The sequence below is a fragment of the Mus caroli genome, chromosome 8, assembly GCF_900094665.2.
Source record: "Mus caroli chromosome 8, CAROLI_EIJ_v1.1, whole genome shotgun sequence".
In the NCBI taxonomy this organism is placed as follows: domain Eukaryota; kingdom Metazoa; phylum Chordata; class Mammalia; order Rodentia; family Muridae; genus Mus; species Mus caroli.
The window spans coordinates 115,069,181-115,089,773 of NC_034577.1; the positions used below are offsets into that span (position 1 = coordinate 115,069,181).

At 47.0% G+C, this 20,593-nt stretch overlaps 1 protein-coding gene across 1 annotated transcript in view; it reads right to left on the bottom strand.

The window, feature by feature from the left end:
* The window catches only part of Nup133 (nucleoporin 133), a 49,450-nt gene that overhangs the window by 9,369 nt on the left and 19,488 nt on the right, over window positions 1-20,593 (bottom strand). The window contains exons 12-21 of the mRNA XM_021170539.2: window positions 18,541-18,632; window positions 13,765-13,928; window positions 12,261-12,355; window positions 9,897-10,121; window positions 8,491-8,613; window positions 7,333-7,432; window positions 6,436-6,687; window positions 5,740-5,873; window positions 2,743-2,901; window positions 890-1,025 (exon numbers count right to left, since the gene is read on the bottom strand). Of these exons, the coding sequence (XP_021026198.1) occupies window positions 890-1,025; window positions 2,743-2,901; window positions 5,740-5,873; window positions 6,436-6,687; window positions 7,333-7,432; window positions 8,491-8,613; window positions 9,897-10,121; window positions 12,261-12,355; window positions 13,765-13,928; window positions 18,541-18,632 (1,480 nt within the window). The remainder of the gene's footprint in view (window positions 1-889; window positions 1,026-2,742; window positions 2,902-5,739; window positions 5,874-6,435; window positions 6,688-7,332; window positions 7,433-8,490; window positions 8,614-9,896; window positions 10,122-12,260; window positions 12,356-13,764; window positions 13,929-18,540; window positions 18,633-20,593) is intronic.

The following is a 20,593-nucleotide window of genomic DNA, read 5'->3' on the forward strand; positions in this document are numbered from 1 at the left end:
TTTGTAGACCAGGCTGGCCTCGAACTCAGAAATCCGCCTGCCTCTGCCTCCCGAGTGCTGGGATTAAAGGCGTGCGCCACCACGCCCGGCAACAAATCTTAAAGAAAAAAACCAAACAAAAAACAAAACACGGGGGGAAAAGGCCATCTAATCACAAACAGCATTGCCCAGCCTTCAGAAATTAACAAGCCTATCACAACATCATCTAATATTAAATATGTCCATTCACAGCATTCAGGGGGGCTGAAATGGGAAGACGTAAGTTCAATACTAGCCTGGGCTTCATAGTGAGACCCTATTTCAAGGAAAAAAAAGTTTAAATTTCCTAGGTCTCCCCCAAATCCTCCCCACAGTGGTCTGGCTGAGGGGAGGACCCTTCTGTCTTCCCAGTACTAACAGCTGAAGGGTGCAGGCCGGCCTGTGCACCGTGTCCTGCTCCCCGTGAAGAGATGCAGGGGCAGGCTAAGCTAAGCACTGGCTAAAGGACATGTGAGCTGACGACGTGACCATGTCACAGCACTTCAAAACTGTGAAACATGGGCCTGTCTTAGCTGAATTATCTTCTCCTCAACCGTCAACTCCACGGCTTAGCTTTTGCATGTGTAGAAAGAAGCCAGAGGCTGACATGGATGCCTTCTTCAATTGACCTCCACCTTATTTACCAGAGCTCACTAATGTGGCCAGACTGGCACTAACGGGGCCAGCAAGCCCCAGGATGTTCTTGTTTCCACCTACTCAGCAGAATGATGGGTTAATGACTCCAAGTTCATGATTGAACGGTAAAGTAAGGGCAGTCAGTAAGACAGGCCGCAGCATCCTACTGAAATGGAGCGACTGCAGGCAGACACAGTGCAACTGACTCACGTGCCTTTTCATTCGGACCCCTTACCTTCAATCTTCTCTTGCAGCCTGTCCTCTGAAATGTCTGAAGCTAAAGCTGCCAGTTTACTCAAGCCAAGAAGGGTTTTTTTCTTTGCAAAGTAACGAGTTTCCATATTTGCCAAACCTAGCAGTGTTGTATGAGCCTACGAAAAACAAAACAAGGAAGCTGTCTGAAAGGAAGACATGTTGGTGAGCAACAAACCGAGCTGGGATCAATGTCAAAGCACTAGCAACACCCCGAGAGATCTCAAGCTGACAGGGCAAGCACGAGAAGGGAGACTTAGAAAACAGGCGCTCCATCCCAACTGTGTGCTCACTCGGCACCCTGGCACCAGCACACTTTAATATGCACCATTTCCCTCCTAATGTGAGTTTTGTGTATGTGTTCTTGTTTGTGTGCATACAGGTCAGACGTGTTTGGTGTCTTTATTGGTCACTCTCCAGCTTCTTCTTCTTCTTCTTTTTTTTTTTAAAGATTTATCTATTATGTACACAGAGTTGTGCCTGCATGTATGCCTGCATGCCAGAAGTGGGCACCAGATCTCATTACAGATGGTTGTGAGCCACCGTGTGGTTGCTGGGAATTGAACTCAGGACCTCTGGAAGAGCAGTCAGTGCTCTCAACCTCTGAGTTATCTCTCCTGCCCCCAGCTTCTTTTATGAGACAGGATCTCTCACCATGGACACAGGCTGGCTGCCCAGTGAGCTCGGGATCTACCTATCTCTGCCTTTTCAGTACTGAAATCATGTGTGTGCACTGTGGGTTCTCAGGATAACTAAGACCCTTCTGTTTGTACAGCAAGCACTTTACTGACTGAGTCATCTCCACAGACCCCATGATTTGAATTTTTATTAGAAGTCTTTAGCAAGAAAAAACTAATGATTTTATATAATAAAATATCTCTCTCCAATGATGAGAGAGAACAGGAGGCATGCTGGTGCATTTCTGTCAACTGGACACAAACCTAGGCATAACTGGGAAGACACAATCTCACTGGCTTGTGGGCTGCCGTAGGAGGCCCTCAGCGGGTGGTGTCATCCCAGGCACACAGGCCGGGCTATATAACAAGGTAACTGAGTGTGAGACTGAAGACAAGCAAGCGAGCAGCTCCTCCACGGCTCCTGCCTCTGCTTCTGCCTGAGCTCCTGTCCCAGCCTCCTTCAAAGATCACTGTGATTAGGATGTGTGCCAAATAAACCTTTCCTTCCCTGCGTTGTTCTTGGTCACAGTGTTTATCACTGCAACAGAAAGCAAAAGAAGACAGAAATATATGTGCTGACAACCCATTAACAGCATGTTTTTAAAATAAATTTAAAAAGTCTATTGTAAATTGATGTATCTTAACTATATATATATTCATGGAATGCAAGATGAAGTTTAAACATATACATACAATATGAAAAGATAAAGAAGACTAATTAACATATCTATACCATAAGAACTTATATTTCAGATGGCTCATTAGATAACAGACTTGGCACCAAGACAGACCTGAGTTTAATCCCTAGAACCGACAGTGAAAAGAACTAACTTGAAGTTGCTTTCTGACCCCCTCCCCTGACAGCGCTCTTGCATATGCACACATACAAAAACGATGTAATAGAATTTTAAATCAGGTGTGGTGGCAGATGCTTTTAATCCCGGTACTCACAAGGTAGATTAATCAGGCCTCTGTGACTTTGAGGAGGCCAGTGTGGTCTACAACAGTTCTAGATCAGCTAGGGCTGCACAATAGAGATCTTGTCCCAGTGAGAAAAGTCTACACACTGACTGTTTATCAGCTGTATGGCTATAAGCAATACTTGAATTGTTAAAACAGATTAATTAACCAGCTGCTTCTCGTAAGCAAACCATCTTACCTTCTCTAACTCCTGACTATTAATTTCATGTAACCAGCTGAGATGCTCATGGGCTTGCAAAAAATTTGCCAACTGTCCATGCTGAGAAATGGGCTGAGATAGCAATTTGCCCCGCTTTCCTTTTTCCAGGTACCAACGAAAGAGAAAATCTGAAAAATTCTACAAAGAATAGACCAAGAATATATCAGTAGTTAGTAAAACAGCTTTAAAAATATAAACTACTCAGTGTCTCCATCTGCTTGTGTGTGTGAGTGTGCCCGCATGTGCCATGGCATGCATGGAAGGCAGGGGACACCTTGGGAGTGACTCTTTCCTCTCTTTCCACCACGGAGGCTCTAGAATCTGACTCAGGTCAGCAGATGCTAAGCCACCTTGCAGTTCCCCAAACAGAATCTTTTAGCAAGTAATTCCTGTATTGACAAAATACAAGTGTTGGGGCTGCAGAGACAGCTCAGCATTTAAACCACTGGCTGCCCTTACACAGGACCCAAGTTCAATTTCCAGGGCCTACATGATGGCTCACAACTATATTTAAACCAGTTCCTGGTGATCCAACACCCTCTTCTGGCTTCTTCCAGGCATGCATGTGGTGTCTAGACATACATGCAGGCAGAACATCCATATGCATTTAATTAAAAAGCAAAGCAAAACCAAACATATGCTCCATACGGTTATGGACAGTGCACTCCTACGCCTGAATCCAGCCATCTCTTGGCAAACCTACTGAGAAGCACTGGTGTGAGGGCTGGAGAGGTGACTCAGCAGTGAAGAGTACTTGCTGCTCTCCCAGAGGACCTGGTTTAGATCCCAGAACCTACACGATGGCTCACAGCTAGCAGCAGCTACAGTTCCTGGGATCTGTGGCTTCTTCTGACCTTCACAGGCATCGGGAATGCACATGCTGCACATATACACATGGGCAGGCACAACTCTCACAGACATCAAAGAAAACAACCAAAGAGAAACGCAAAGCAGCGGCCTCAGTGCTGATGACTGCAGGATTGACACCAACTCCTTATGAGCACACAGCACGCCGCCAAAAGGCAGCACTGGAACTCAGTTACATTAAAACCTGTTTTCAGCCAGGTGTGTGGTGGTGGTGCACGCCTTTAATCCCAGCACCCAGGAGGCAGAATTGGATGGATCTCCAGAGTTACAGAGAGAAACAAACAAACAAACAAACAACCACCTGTTTTCAGCTGGGCATGTGGTTTTAATCCCAGCACTTCACAAAGGGAAGGACAGGTGGATTTCGGTTGAGTTCAAGGCTTAGTCTACAAAAGGAGGTCAAGGCCAGACAGGAGACCTTATTTGGAAAACAAAACCTGTCTTCTTCCTCAAGCCATTGACAGCTACTTATAACCAAAGGTTCTGTAGTGGTGTTCTGAATTTTATACAAAATCCCTTTAATAGTAGAGGGGAAATGCTTTTATAATCTTAACTCATGGGACAAAGTAGCTATATAAGGGACAACCAAATCACCCTGGCAGCATCAGGCATCTAAACTTTGTCTAAAAACAGAAAGCTGGCATCAAAAGTGCTGACAGTAGGAGTCTGTCTGAGCTCCCCGCCTGTGAGGATGCTCTAAGTCTCTGTGCACTTTAGAGGTCTGGTTGCGCTCTAAGGAGAGAATAGATTCAAAAGTTAGCCAAGCCTGGTGCCTGTAACTCTAGCACTTAGGAGACACAGACCATGTGTTAAAAAACAAAAGCAAGCTGGGCGTGGTGGCACACGCCTTTAATCCTAGCACTTGGGAGGCAGAGGCAGGCGGATTTCTGAGTTCGAGGCCAGCCTTGGTCCAGGACAGCCAGGGCTACACAGAGAAACCCTGCCTCAAAAAAAAAACCAAAAAAAAAAAAAAAAAAAAAAAAACCCCCCCCCCCCCCAAAAAAAAACCAAAAAAAAAAAAAAACAACCCAAAAGCAACCCCCTCGAAATGACAGCATTTCCCAAAGGCCAGTAAACCTCCCAGTGTTTATGTGGTGGTCTGATGAGGTGTCCCCTACAGATTTGGACCTTGGAACCTCACTCAGCCAGTGGCACTGTTTGAGTAGGTCTAGGAGGTGTGGCTTGGTGAAAAAAGTATGTCACTGGGGATTGTAAAGAGTATTTTAAAACATCCTGGCATGGGGTTCCTTCCTGCCTTAGACTATTTATATTCCTGGGTGAAGGATGCAGGCAGCCTTTACATTTTAAATATGCCTTAGGCAGCACAATAGCTGGGCTACTGCCTACCCTCCATGCTGATGGAATCTACTTTCCTAGAGAGCACTCCAAGTTGTGATGTACTAATTTCTATGTTCCGTCTGGGCTGGTCTCTAATGAGGCAGCCCCCTGGGATACACTCTCTTGGCCCCTAGCCCATGGTAGCTCTCCCTTCCCAGCCCCCACCCCGACCCCCAAACAGGGTTTCTCTGTGTAGCCCTGGCTGTCCTGGAACTCACTCTGTAGACCAGCTGGCCTTGAACTCAGAAATTCTCCTTCCTCTGCCTCCCAAGTGCTGGGGTTAAAGGGGTGCGTCACCACTGCCCGGCTTTAGCTCTTCATTTTTAACTATGCCTTAGGCAGCACAATAGCTAGGCAACTTGTGGTCTAAGGCAGGAAGGATTTTTAAAAATGTTTTTCACAACACAGGATGGCTTGAGAATATAAAAACTCACCCATTTCTGGTTTGCCCTCTCTGCTGGAGGTTAAGATGGGAGCCTCCCCTTTCTATGGCTATGCATTGCTCCACCGTGCAGACTGTAAGCCTCTGCAAATGGAAACTCAAACTCTTCTCTAAGTTGCCTTGGTGATGTTGCATCACAGCAATAGAAAGGTAACTCACAATCTATTTACATAAGGATGAGTTTGCCCGAGACAATGTCATGTGAAAATCTGTCATGTTCCCTCTCACTCCTCAACTCAAAGCCACAGCAGCTTTCTGGACAAGGAAAGCCTTAGACAGTGTGGTATGCTAACTCCACCCCTACTCCCATTACACACCAGTGTGGTTACCTGGTCAGCAAACTGGGTCATGTAGCGCTGGAGTCGGGCTTGGTTGTCTGTCTGTTCACACATCTGAACCAGGATATCAAAGTCACAATACTTCTCTGCCAGAGAAGCTGCCCATGGGTACTGACCTAGTGTGACTTCAGGAGAAAGAGATGATGTAACATAAGCTGTGCCCATTAATGATCCACCTAAACTTTCCTAAGAGGCAAACGCAGCCCTGAATCCATTACTGGCTCCCCAGAGGAGACCCCCACCACTCCCTAGCAGAACAAACCTTCCTGATCTGACTATAAAAGGAAATTGCTATCTGCTCAACAGCTGCACCGTGCACGTGTGCCCACACCGTGCACCTGGGCCCACACCGTGCACCTGTGCCCACACCGTGCACCTGTGCCCTTCACCAACAACCCTCAGGCTCTGTTCTAAAACCAGTTCATGTGAAAGCCCGAGTTCTTTTTTCTGAGCCAGCCTCTCAAGTGCTAAAAAATGCCACACAGCAGTCCAGCACGCTGAACTCCATGGCTGAGGGGATCTGCACAGCTTCATCGACTGATCTCTTTTCTCAATCAAGGGAACCTCCTGTGGTGTTTCTCTACATGTGCCTGGTTTTGTCTTGGGCACAGGCAGACTAACTGCACCTCTCCAGCTCCACCCGTTGTGCGTGCCGCCTACAGCCACTTCCGACTGGCAGACACTCACGAAGGGGCGAGAGCAGCTCGGATCTTTTCTGCAGGTACTCCACTTCCAGACTGCTGTATCGTTCTTGGTCGCTGGATTTCTCTATTGACTTCAGCTGGGACACGTAGCTGTCCAGGAAGCAGTCAATTAGTGCCACAAGCTGCTCCATGACAATGTTCCGAAGTTTGCTGTCAGCCTGAGGGTATACCATCTTCAGGATGATCCCGTGCTGGCGCATGACTGCTGTGCGGATACCGGATGGACCACTTGTGGCTGTAAAGTTCAAAGTAACGTCCTAAGAAAGGGTTCCATGGTGGGTGATAAGGGAAAAGACCAACCACCTGAAAATCAGGTTTCTTCACTGCTCTAGGAAAACACAGCCGTGTTCAGGTGATACCTGCTCTGCCCTGTGAACCCCATCTCCTTCTCAGTGAAGATTTTCTTAACCCAGGCACATGAGATCCTGCTTCCTTCTCAGTTCCTTCAAAGCTATCCCACCCCCTCTGTGATGTGAGCATGAAGTAGCACCTAGTCCTCCACCACCACCCCCTGCTTCTGTGGAGAGGTCTCGCTGCTAAACCCTGGCAGGTGCATCATAAGTCCACTCAGATACAGACACAGGAGGGAATCAACAATTACAGCCGAACTGACCAGTGGTGGCCACACATTCAATCCCAGCACTCGGGAGGGAGAGGTGGGGAATCTCTGAGATTGATGCCAGTCTGGTCTACAGAGTGAGTTTCAGGATAGCCGGGGCTACACAGAGAAACCCTGTCTCAAAACCAAAACAAAGTAACCAACCAACGCACCCACCCGAGAGACCCTTTGAGTCTAGAGATGACCGTTAACCTGTCCTTCATCTCACTCACAAGCCTGCCCTAAGGACTGACCCAGCACTAGCACGGCAGACTACGGTACCTGTCCATGGCACATACTCTGGCTCCTTCCCTAGTGCCTCTTCCTGACTGTACATAGAGCTTTTGTTTAGGCGGTAGTGAGTGGCAGCCTGTAGCATGTCCTGGGAAAATGAAATACATCATCACACCTGGGAAGCAATAAACCGTTAGTACAATCCAGTTAATCTCTTTCTGTCGTACACTGTGCCTAAGGGAGACCTCAACACCAGCCTACAAGTAAAAAAACATTCGACACTTGTGGCTCTTTCAGCTTTCAAAAATTTGTTTTACTCCACAATTTAGCTTCATTTTGGAAAAATTAAGTAACCAAAGCAGAAAAAAAATGGCACTATAGGGCTAGAGAGACCACTTAAGTGTTTAAGAGCACGGACTGCTCTTCCTGAGTTTAACTGCCAGCAATCACATGGTGACTCAACCATCTACAATGGGATGTGATGCCCTCTTCTGGTGTGTCTGAAGAGAGTGGCAGTGTACTCACAGTCATAACAAGTAAATAAATCTTAAAAAAAAAAAAAGCACTATAAAGTTGAATAGGAAAAACAGAATGATACCCCTTAGGTAATAATCTAAGTAACAAACTTTGAACAATGAAAACGCAGAAGGTAGGTAGAGGTAGTGCGCATCCACATCCATGTCCCAGTTAACTGGAAGGCAGAGGCTGGACTAGGAGTTCAAGGCCAGAGAAAGGAATGGACTCCATTAACAATACCTCTGCAATGATGTTAGAGAAAAAGGCTTCCTTAAAGAATACTTTACCAAGCTGGGCGTGGTGGCGCACGCCTTTGATCCCATCACGTGGGAGGCAGAGGCAGGTGGATTTCTGAGTTCAAGGCCAGCCTGGTCTACAGAGTGAGTTCCAGGACAGCCAGGGCTACACAGAGAAACCCTGTCTAGAAAAAAACAAAAAAAACCAAAACCAAAACCAAAAACAACTTTACCAAACACAACGTCAAAATTATAGAAACCCACCGGTGTGCACAAAGGAAACATTAAAAAAAAATGTGTTAGATCATTAAAATATAGGCTGTTGTAGCTTTTTTGAATTTAACAAACAGCTGTAATCTCACTAACTCAGGCAACACAGAGCAAGGTTAAGAAAACCAATTTCTTGTCCCAATTCTGGATTGCGGTTTGTTGACACTGCTGTCATGTACAATACCTTGAGGACAGTATTGACGTCGATCGCCACCTCTGCCCACTCCTGAGAGACCAACGCAACTTCACGCAGGACTTGTTCCTCATGCTCCAGGAGGCACTCACAGATAGTGTCCACCTGGGACACCTGAGGGCAGACAGTCACAGCATTAGGCTCTAAGGGATAATAGGTCCTACTTGGTACACTGTATCTTTCCATCATTCGACAGAAGTTATTAATGTAGTGATGAAAGTATATGTAAAGCCAAGAAAGTCAGTCTTACTTACTACAGTCACTATCACTTTAGCTACTAAGTGGAACCTAGAGATGACTTACAGCACACTAGAGGACGGGGTAGCTCTCAGTCATTTTATATACAGGACTTTTAGATTTGGGGGAGGTATTTGGGGTGGGGGATCTAACACAATTCCCAGCAGACATCAAGGATGAATGTCTAACAAAAGCCAATGAAGGCTCCATGCTCTCACCAGTCTCCAGTGGTGCAGACCCAGCCCTCTCCTGTGCCACTCAGCTGTCAGAGTGGTTGGTGCTACTTTATGAAGCCTGAGTGGTCCCGGGCTCTTCCCAAACTGAGTCAATGCCAAGGTGGGGCTCGGCTCCAAGCAGGCTCCTGCCTTTTGTCTACAAAGGCTGCCAAATCAAACATGTTCCTCTGTGCTGAGCTGAGCTGAGCAACCACCTCTTAACATTATTAGTACCCTTTAAGAATATGCCACTGTTATGTGCAAGCAGACAGGATAAAGTACCACTCCAGAAAGGAGGGTGAGGGGAAGGGAAGGTCACTGGGCTGTAGTCAGCTGCAAAGATGCTTGGTCTTGGGCCAGTGAGACAACTAACAGGTCAAGTTGTCTGCTGCCATGCTGTTTGACAAGTTTGACTCCTGGGAACCATATGATAGAAGGAGAGAACCCCTCAAAGTTGTTCTCTGACCTCCACATGGGCCATATGTGGCATACAAACCCACACATGTGTAAACACACACACACACAAATGTGTGAAAAAGTTTTGTTTGTTGTTGTTTTTTTGTTTTTAAATAAAGAGAGGCTGGTCTTTAATGAAGGGAAGCTGCCAGCAGGCTGGAGAGTAGCTGCTCCTACCTGCTATATGCACAGTGCCTCAACTCTTTACCCCAGAGCAAGCTAGAGGCCCAAGAGCCTACTGAGCAAGGACAGCTTCCTGTGCTAGTCATGAGGGAGCCCCCTTCTCAGTCAACTGTCCCCCCTTCTGGAAGGCACGCAGTGAAGAGGACACAACTAACAGCATCCATAGGCAGGGAGCCCGGGCGGACATGTCAATGAGGTCTTTTAACACCCTGCCCCACCAGGGAGGTCCACACATGGCACAGCTCAGAGAAGACACAGGAAGACGACACAAGGACACAGGAAGACGAGAACTAGGGCGCAGCTGACCTCTCGAAAGAAGACATCGGCAGGAGTCAGGCTGGCGGGAACCTCACACTCCCTCTTGTTCAGGGCGAGCAGGATAGCTGAGTTCACCAGGTCTGGCAGTCGAGAGTGGTGATTTTTTAGTGTGATGGCAGCTGACAGCTTTTCTGCATGTTCACAGAGCAGCAGTCGGGTGGTCATGGGTGTCCCTCTGATTGGATAGGAGCTCAGACGTCTAAACAAGCCGACCTCACAAAAACAAAGTAAAACAAGCACTTGTTCTCAGAAGACACTCATAGAGAATGTGACCACATTCTCCCAGGAGCTTCCCCCCTATAGGCCACCTCTGGGTGACATTGCTCCCAGTGCTCCATGCAGGATACTGATTCTATCCATGGCTGCCACACATCTCAAACCACTAGTTAAACAGCATGAGGATCACGTGGCTTTTCTTTTTTTTTTTTTTTTTTTTGGTTTTTCGAGACAGGGTTTCTCTGTGTAGCCCTGGCTGTGCTGGAACTCACTTTGTAGACCAGGCTGGCCTTGAACTCAGAAATCCACCTACCTCTGCCTCCCGAGTGCTGGGATTAAAGGCGTGTGCCACCATGCCCATTTTCGGGCTTTTCTGGTTTATACCTGGATTACTATCTTGGATTACAGAGTGTTGGGATATGGAAACTTGGAACAACCATCTTATGGAATGATTTCCAGAGCCACGACTTTGGATGAAGGGCAGGCAGCGTCTCCTGTATGGGTGCCTGTTTCTGGTTGGTTGCCAGGACCTAGTTTATTTATCAAATATTACAGTAACAAGAACTAGAAAGCAGCCAGAACTCATGTAGCAATGATGGGCTGCTTTCCACACTTAAGTACCATTTCTTCATTAGCAAGTGACCTCATTTCTCCTTCCCTCACCTGTCTCTGTACACCCCGGCAGGCAACTTCTTAAAAACACAAAGGGGGCATGTGGGGGTGCAGCAAGATGGCTCAGGCAGTAAATGTCAGATCAGGAGTTCAAAGCTGGCACTGGTTACACATTCCAGGCTACATGAAACCCTAACCTCCAAAACAAACAAAATAACCCCTCTCAAGCAAACTGTAAGCCCCCTAAAACACAGGGCTCATGCCACTCGTGAGGCTGTGCCTTGACTTCTCACATGACAAAACACAGGGCTCATGCCACTCGTGAGGCTGTGCCTTGACTTCTCACATGACAGAACACAGGGCTCATGCCACTCGTGAGGCTGTGCCTTGACTTCTCACATGACAGACAACTTTGGCAGCTGGGGCATTTCGCAGCTGCCATCGTCTCCATTCTACTTGCTTGTTTCATGGCTTTTTCTTTTTCTTCTTTTTTTATTTTTTATTTTGAGACAGAACTCACTGTGTAGACCAGGTTGGCTTTGAACTCAAAGATCTGCCTGCCTTTGTCCCCGAGTAGGAAAATTAAAGGCGTCTTCTACCACGACTGGCTGATGATTCTTAAAATCAAAGTTACCGTTACATGGTCTGACTCCTTTTCCCAGTCTTTAGGGAAGTTAAAAGCGCAGCTCCTCTGTGAGAGCCGGCCACGGGGAGTGCTCGGGGAGCACAGAGTAAAGCGGCAGCCGTGTGCTAAGATCATCCCAGCACACACCAGGGACCACAGCCACAGTGCCAGATCACTTCCCATCCCATTCACAAGCAGAGAGAGGCCTCAAATACAGAAATACTGAGCTGGGTTGTACATGTGTCCTGGTTGTGACAGCAAATGCTTCCTGCTCAGAGACAAAGCTATGGAGATGAGCTGGGCATGATGGCTCACTCCTTTAACCTATCACTTGGGAGGCAGAGGTAGGTGGATCTCTAGGCCAGCCTGATCAATATAGTGAATTTTGGGACAGCTAGGTTTACACAGCAAGATCTTATTTTTTAAAAACAAAACAAAAANCCCCTACAAGCCACAGAAGAGAATGCAAACACAAGAGACAGCAGTGTTGGGTCTGCACACACAACTAGAGCTGTTGGCAGCTGAACCTCCATTAAGTCCTCCAAGTCACTGTGTGCCCAAACCCTGGCTGCCTGTGGCTTCTGATGAGCAGGTGTGTCCACACTTGTCATCAGCTCTCAGCACACAGTCAAGGTCCTCCTGACAATACAGAATCAGTGTACAAAATCCCATGTTTTTACATAAAAGCATCAAAAACGTTTGTATGAGATTCTGATTTTTACAAATTCCTGGTCTCGGGCGGTGAGCTAGCTCAGTGGGTAAAGGGACCATCTGATCACCAGAGAGAAAGAAATACCCGAGGGCTGTCTTCTGACATCCATGTGTGCCAAGGCCCTCAAGGATACCCAGAAAGAGGGCTAGAGTGACAGCCCAGCCCGTAACCCAGTGCTGAGGCTTACTTGGTGAAGGAAGTCCACCAAGAGGCAGTGAGCTTTCATCTTGTCCTCCAGCTGGTGCAGAATGATCAGTGAGGTGTTGCTCAGCCCAGGGGCCTCTGCAGAACACACAGCAAAATGTAGACCCAAACCACTTTCAGAACAGTAGCAGACAGAAACAAACAAGCTAGGAGGATCTAAAAGGAGCAGAGCACCAATCCTTAACAAGAGTTCCATATGTCACTCAAAGAGCTGCACAACTGGATACATAATTCACGGTGGCTCACATCAGTAACCTGACCTCTTGGTAAAGTGGAAGCAGGAGATAACAAGGCTAGACCAGGCTATAGTGAGTTCTGGGACATCTTAGACTACAAAGTGAGACCCTGTGTCAAAAGAGCTTTTAAATTCAGAGAAAAACCTAGTACTCTTGACACTGTACTTATTCAAAACAAAAAATGTGCCCTGGGTTAGTCACTGTACGGCTTGGCTCCAAGAAAGCAGCAAGGAAACTTCCTAAATCCCTTGCAAGGCTCAGCAGACATCTCTGAAGCAGACGTTGGTGTGGAGAGCGATTTGCATCTGACACACTTTCTGGTAACTAGGAATGCAGAGCAGCCTGAGTGGGTTGTCACTTGGGACAGTGGGGGAGGTGAGGTGTTCACTCCTGAATACCAAGAATTTCTCCAACACCTGGGAGATCCTACCAGCCAATGCTTAGAGTGCGCCGAAACTATTTACTTTGGAGTAAGTGAGAACCAAATGCTTACCAACTCCTCTGTGAAGGCTGTCAACTCCAGTACACGTGAATTAACTAGAAACTCAAGCCCCTGGGCACACCTGTGAGGTATTTTTATTTAACTGGATCATTTGAGATTGGTAGGAAGATCCATCTTAAATCTGGACCATTTGAGGTCAGAAGACCCATTCTAAATCTGGGCCATACCCTGTCATGGCAGCCAAGTAATGAAAACCAACACTCCCCTCAGCTCCGTTTTAATTCCTCCATCATAATAAAGACATGCTTTTGCTCTCTGCCAGCTTGGTCTTGCTCTCACTGGAAGGTCGGCTCTTTCACTGGCACAAAAGCCGGGTTCTATGAGATTCTGATGTACACTGAAGAGCAGCTGAGACATCCAGCCTTGCGGACTGAACAACTGCTAAGTGTTGAACTTTCTGACGGTAGCCGGCCTGCCATGTGGACGAGCAGGACCACAGCTTGCAGGGCGCTCTAAACTCTAATAAACTCCATTACTTACTCATTACTGTCTCTGCTCCTCTAGAGAACCTTACTAACACAACCACCAAGCTGTTTTAGATTAAAATGCTAAGAATCAGGACTCGTTCTACTCTGACACACAGGCCATGTGTTTGGGGCCCTTGTCACAATGTGCCGGAGGGAAGGCTACCTTTACCTGCTGGAGACACTAAAAGTATGGGGAGTGATCACTGAGTGCGGAAACCAACACTCCTTTCAGCTCTGTGCTCCGTTTTAATTCCTCCATCATAATGAATCAAGTCGACTTACCCTGGGGGACAGACTCTGCCCAGCGTGGGTCTGAGGCTGGGTAGTCATCTATCAGGTCCACACTGATCTGAGTCACAGCCTTGTCTAGCTCAGAGTCCGAATCCAAATCCGTGTGAGAGGAAAACAGCTCATCAGCCATCATCTGAGCGCGGCCCAAATCTTTCCTGCCGTGAACGGAACGAGAATGCATCACGAAGGCAAAACTTTCCCAAGCTCCCCTCACACACACAAACTAAGGCTAAACTCACATGTACATGCTTCAGTCCAAAGGTCTGTGAATAGCACAAGAATAAGGTTTCTGTGCAGCTGTACACTCATCAATACACTGAAGCCTCTGTCAGGCTGAGCACTAGCCAATGCTGGGACCAAGAGATCAGCCCTAGGCTTTAGAAAGTCACAATGGCATCAGTCAGACCACTAACCACGCAATGGTATATTTGCAGGTAAGTGCTTGGACACAGAGGGTCAGACAGAACTGTCACCTCCACAGGCTCTGGAGTCACCTTCAAGACAAATCTCTGGAGTTTTCGAAATTGAGGTGGGAAGACTCAGTCATCGGCTGAATAAAAAAGTGAAGTGCAATGGAACGCACTCCCCACGACCATCCCCTGTGATGACCACTCCCCAGGACCACTCCCTTTGGTCTTTCCCCATGAGGGATGACCACTGTCAGCTCTAAGCTAGAACAAAAGTCCTTCCTTCTTTTAAGCTGTCAGGTATTTGGTCACAACAATGAGGAGAGTAACTAGCACACCAGCAAGCACCAGGAAGGAAAATAAACCCTTTAGAGGGAAGGAGAGCTCTCTGGAGGAAGAGGCCAAGGGTATCCGCCATCCACAGAGCATGCTCTGTTGTCAGCAAGGACGCTGCATCAGATGTGAAAAACAGGTCACCTAGTGTCTGAGCAAGGGTTTCTAGTGCTGCAATAAAACACCGTGACCAAGAAGCAAGCTGGGAGGAAAGGATACTTCCTTCCCCATTGCTGTTTCTCAGTGAAGGAAACCATGACAGGAACTCAAAACAGGGCAAGACCTTGGTGGCAGGAGCTGATGGAGGGGCATGGAGGGATGTTACTTACTGGCTTGCTCACCTTGCTCTTTTATAGAACCCAGGACTTCCAGCCAAGGGATGGCACCACCCACAATGGGCTGGCCCCACTGATCACTAATTGAGAAAATGCCTTACAGCTGGATCTCATGGAGGCATTTCCTCAACTGAGACTCCTTCCTCTCTGATGACTCCAGCTTATGTCAAGTTGACACAAAACCAGCCAGTACACCTGGAGAGTTTGGGGGGAAAGTTCCAGAGCAACAGCATGAAGGACAGTGAGCCCCTAAAAAGAGGACTCTTCTAACGTGGGCAGAGTTATGAGAAAATACCCAGATACCAGTAAGGCCAAGAGGAAGGTAAGAACGGCCCACACTGAGAAGGCATGAAAGCGATCTGAACACGCACAGCCTGCAGACTGGGGTGTGCGGCCACACACAACCCCAGGGTCCCGAGGGTGTGCAGGCGCCACTCTAGTCCAACTGTCAAATACGGGAAGTTAGGAGGATCTGGTAGTAACTCAGAACTCTAATGGAAGAATGGTGTTTTTACTGTGAAGTGTCCACTTCCTTAAAACTCTTGGTCCTGAGCCATGCACAAGTAAAGCTCTTGGGTATAGCTATGTTGGGTATAGCTATGGGTCTAGGGTACAGCTGCGTTGGACCCAGAAACACTTCCTGAGACTATTTAGGCTGAGGCCCCTTTCTGTACCTGGTAACCCTCCCCTGGAAACACCTCAAACTGCCTGCATTAGGTGAGCAACACCCCACACTCATGTCTACCTGGAGCCTCGGTGCTCTCTCTTTGGGAAGGATGAATTAAGATAAGGATGATCTTAGGGGAGGGGAGGGCCCAAAACCCAGCCTACAGCTGCTGTAAGGTCATGTGCTGAGTGCAGGGGAACAAGCCTGACACCCTAGCACGAGGAGTGCAAGGCTGAGGGAGAATGATCTTAAGTTCTGGGCTAGCCTAGGCTACACAAGTCGCTGCCTCAAAAGAAAAGAACTAGAAGGAGGCAAACAGAAAAGAAGCATCAACAAGCTCACAAGCTTGTCAGGGGCCATGGCCCTGAGGATGAGAGCATGAACGCACTCCCCAGACCCTCCAGAGCCCTGTGACCCTGTGACCCTGTAATGTGAGCCCCATAAGCCACAGATTTTATGGTCATTTGTCTTTTTTGGTTTCTCTATGTAGCCCTGGCTGTCCTCGAACTCAGAAATCCGCCTGCCCCTGCCTCCCAAGTGCTGGGATTAAAGGCGTGCACCACCACTGCCTGGCTTGGTCATTTGTTTTGGTAGCCATAAGAAACCAAAATAAAAGCTACAGTTCCTGGCTACACCTTCATGTACAGTCTACAAGGCCATCACTAGAAATCTGTGCAAGACGAAATAACCCAAATCTCTCTAGTAAGACTGAACCATGCAATACAAGGCCATAAATACATACTCCACTATCTGGTGGTGCCCCCGTGTGGACAGGACAGGGAGACCAGCAGAGCATAAACAAGGCAGTGTTGGACTGACAAGCTTAGAGTCTCGTAAGTGAACTGCACCATCCTGCAGGTGGCAGTAGAGGCATCTTTCCAAACCAAGACATGCAAGGCAAACTACTGCTTCTTCACTCCTCTCCTCCAACTGCCAGACCAGCATCCATTCTACCTACAGCCTCACTGCTCTGGCAAGAGACAGACTTGGCAGGCAAGGCATTTTCCCAATCCTGCCTATGAAGGAAAGTACGTAACAGGCAGATAATATAATGGTAAGAAACTGAAATGTGAACCAGTGCCCATGACGGTTCCACTGTACACGTATGCCCTAAAACCTAGACGGCACAGTTCTAAGGCTACTGTGCCCCAAGCATACTCCAGTATATCAGGAACCTGCACTCCACAAACATGCCCAGCCAGCCCGTGAGAGTGGGGTCAAGTTCTAGGGACTCTATGCACGGGTGACTCATCTGCTAAAGACATGTGTGGTCAGCACCAAAGAGCTGAAATGATCTCCAGCTGTCGACAACTGGGGCTGGAGCCTGAGGCTTCCAACAGACTATAGGGATCTACTTGTACAAGACCTAATCAATAATTACAGATGCTTTGCCAAACTCTCATAAACAAAACTTTGTATTTAGAAAATTTTTTGAATAAAGAAAAATGAAAACCAAATAACATGAAGCTAAAAAAATAGACAACACTTGAAAGTTTTATCTGTTATGTTTGACTCTCAGGACTATTTGACAATGTTTGGAGATAATGTGGTTATAACAAACAGGGGGAAGGACCAGTATGGTACCAGGCTTCTAGTGGGAGAGTCAACAGATGCCCCCAACTGGTTACCTGTCTCAAATGTCAAGGCAGTAATCACACTCTACAGGAAGCAAAAAGCGGCCAGCCAAGGCCCTACAAATGTGAGAAGTCCAGGTCAGAAACGGCCACATCGGAATCTGGGCACGAGAGCACAGCTGGGACTTGCCCAACTGCCACCCAACCTGATCTCCAACAGCCAAACTGCAGAATCTGAGTGAGCCTGAAGAACACTAGGCTCTGTGGTAGCTAAACCTAAGCTACAGGAGGTGCTTCTGTAACAGCCACACAACTCAGTCTGCAATTTATCCTCTTTGATACTTTATAGGGGAGACCTTGTCCACTGTCTTCAAGACTGCCAATCTGAATGGCCACTGTTTCCCATGAAGGCCGTGTTAAGATCCGATGCTCCCGACCTACACGGGGCCTCATTGGCTGTCAGGTTCAGATAATTGTGTAGAACCTCAGCACCCAGAAAAGACTTCCTCGAAATGGCACACTCTCACCATTAGCTCTCAGTGCCCACCAGTGCACAGCGAGCATCAGCAAACTGTGTCCCACACAACCGTAAGCTGTAGCTTATACTTTTGTACATTGTGTGAAGTTTACCCTCGTGTTAATCAAATACTGATTTTTTTTTTCTGCCCCCATATCCTGTTTCAATCTGGACAGGGCATTGTAATCCTTATACCAATAATCTCTGGTCTCAAATTTGTGTGAACAATTCTTACCATTTGTTCTCTACCTTATCAATAAATGCTTATCACGCAATGGCTGGGCAGAACAGAGAACAGGGCAGGCTGTGGACCAAGCAGAGGAAGGAGAGAGGAGGCTCAGATCCTCCAGGAGAATGGAGGGGTGGAGCCATGAGGTAGGGGGTCTGAAGGAAGATCATGGAGACACACCTAAGCCCAAGGTGCAAGATCAATAATAATATCAAAGCACACTGGGATGGGGCTAAGAGGCAGCCAGATTAGCAGAGGAGGTTAAAGTAGATTATTTAACCACTCAGCTATTAAGGTGCAGTTTTAAATCTTGGTTTCTCTGTGTTGTTATTGGGGACTAAATTAGCTGCTAATACTTATATTAAGGATAATTCATTTACAACACACTGTGATTTAAAATGTGCTAAGCCAAATGAGCATAGTGGTCATGGCTACAAATCTTGCATTAGAGGAGCAAGATAGGAGGACCAGCCTGAGTTACACAGCAAGACCCATAAAGCAACAGGGAGGTGCGTGGGTGTGTGCTGGGGTGGTTAGGAGCGGCTCTTGCAGAGGACCTGTTTTGGTTCCTGTCACCCTGATCAGGTGAGTCACAATTGCCTGTAACTCCAGCTCCAAGAGATCTGATGCCCTTTTCTGGATTCTATGAACACACACACACACACACACACACAGACAGAGAAAGAGACATCTTAGGTGCCATACCTGCAGTACTGTAGAAATGCAGCCTTGAGCAGTTTTGTCTTGTCTTCATGGGCTACAGTTTCGTTTTTTGTGGTGGTCTCAAAAACCATACTCTGCAAAGAAAGAAGCTATCACTTAGAGGTGAAGGTACAGGATCATTCCTACCTGAAGGGTGATCCTGCGATAGATCACACAGCCAGAGCTGATTGCTGATGACTAATCAAAGCCCTTCGGGAAAGGCAGGTAACTCAGGACTTTCCCACCATTGGTCAGAACTGTCCCAACTGTCTCTATGCTTGTCACAATGGGCATTAGCACATGGGGACTGACACGGCTGAGCAGGACTAAGGAGAACTAGGAAGAAATGGAACAGTGCAACAGGAACTCAGGACCATGGAGCAGCGCTGCCAGCCAGCCAGCCAGCCACGCGATCGCAACAGGAGCTAAAATACACCACCTTCCGGACAAACTGCCAATCCACTCCAATTTTGTTGTTGTTGTTGTTTAAAATGCTTATTTTTATTTTATGTTTATGAGTGTTTGACTGCATGCATATATGTACACACGTGTTCTGTACCTGATGCCCTCAAAGGCCAGGAGAGAGAACAAGGTCTCCTGAGACTGGAGTTACAAATGGTTCTGAGCACTATAAGGGTGCTAGGATCACACCCAGGTCCTCTTCAAGAGCAGCAAATGCTCTAAATTGCTTAGCCATTTCTCCAGCATCCCCCTCCCTTTTTTTGAGACGGGACCTGGAACTCTCTACGTAGACCATGCTGGCCTCTAACTCACAGAGTAGCACCTGCCTTTGCCTCCCAAGTGCTGGGATTAAAGACTTGTACCACCATGACTGGCTTCATTCACTTCAACTTTTAATTATGAAAACACTCTACACACAGTTTAGACATAGGAGCACATGTCTGTTATTCCTACCTTGAGGAGAATGAGGCAAGAAGACAGTTCAATACCAGTCTGAGCTACACACACAGAAAGACACAGAGACTTATAGACAAGCCAGTGTCTTACGATGAACAAAATCAAATATGTGAATTTGCCATGTATTTCAGTGGAAAAGGAAACATTTTAAGCAAATATGAAAATATTTTTTGCAAACTTTTTGGATTTTTTTTGCAAGATAAGGCAGTATTTTCTTATTAAATCTCAGATTCTCACATACTACAAACTACACAAATATGAGTTGCTATGGAATTACTAAGTTTTCTACCACTTCTGTGATTGTTGAATTAGTAAACAAGAGTAGACAGCTTTTTAAAAATTAATTCATCAACTAATTTATTTATTTATATTAGCTTTGGAGTTTGTTGAAAGAAACACAGTTGGTTATATTAGTGTCAAAATAATATTTTTTGTCTAAAAATATTTCTATATTTCATCCTTAGATGAAAAAAAAAATCCGTAAACATTATTTTTAGCCCTTTTGTGGCTGAAATATTTTTTATTGTTTAAAACCCTCAAACTTACAGAAAAAGTTATCTCAGGTTCCAAGATAACAAAGTTGATTTTTTATTTATCTTTAATCTCATTAAGACTCTAGGAATTCATCCTCTGGTGTCACTGAGCCCTCTCAGTGCCGGAATACAGATACTTACTTGCTGTGCAAGTTTGGCTACCTGAGTTTGATTCCCCAGAACCCACGTAAGGTGGCATACAGGTCTGCCTGGCATAGGTGGGGACAGGTCCTTAGGGTCTGGACAGTCAGCAGGCTAAGCCTGGCCACTTTCCTGAGTGACCACAGGAAACTCCCCAACCAGAACCCCAAGGAGCCGCTGGATGGTATGTGCGACATTCACACTGCCAGTGCTCCGGAATCCCACGGCTACACAATGTACATGATGCCACAAGTGCCCCCTGGGCCCAGGAACCACACCAGCAGTCGCCCCGCACCCTGCTCCTAGGAAAGGTAAAGGAGAGAAGGAAGCATGAATTGTCCAAAGATACAGAGGTAAGAGCGGAAGGAATGCCTGCGACCTACAAGCAGCTGCTCTGGGAAAGAAGACCTAGAGACTGGGCACAAGATAACCAGGAGGTGATCTCCCAGACCTTGCACGCGGCC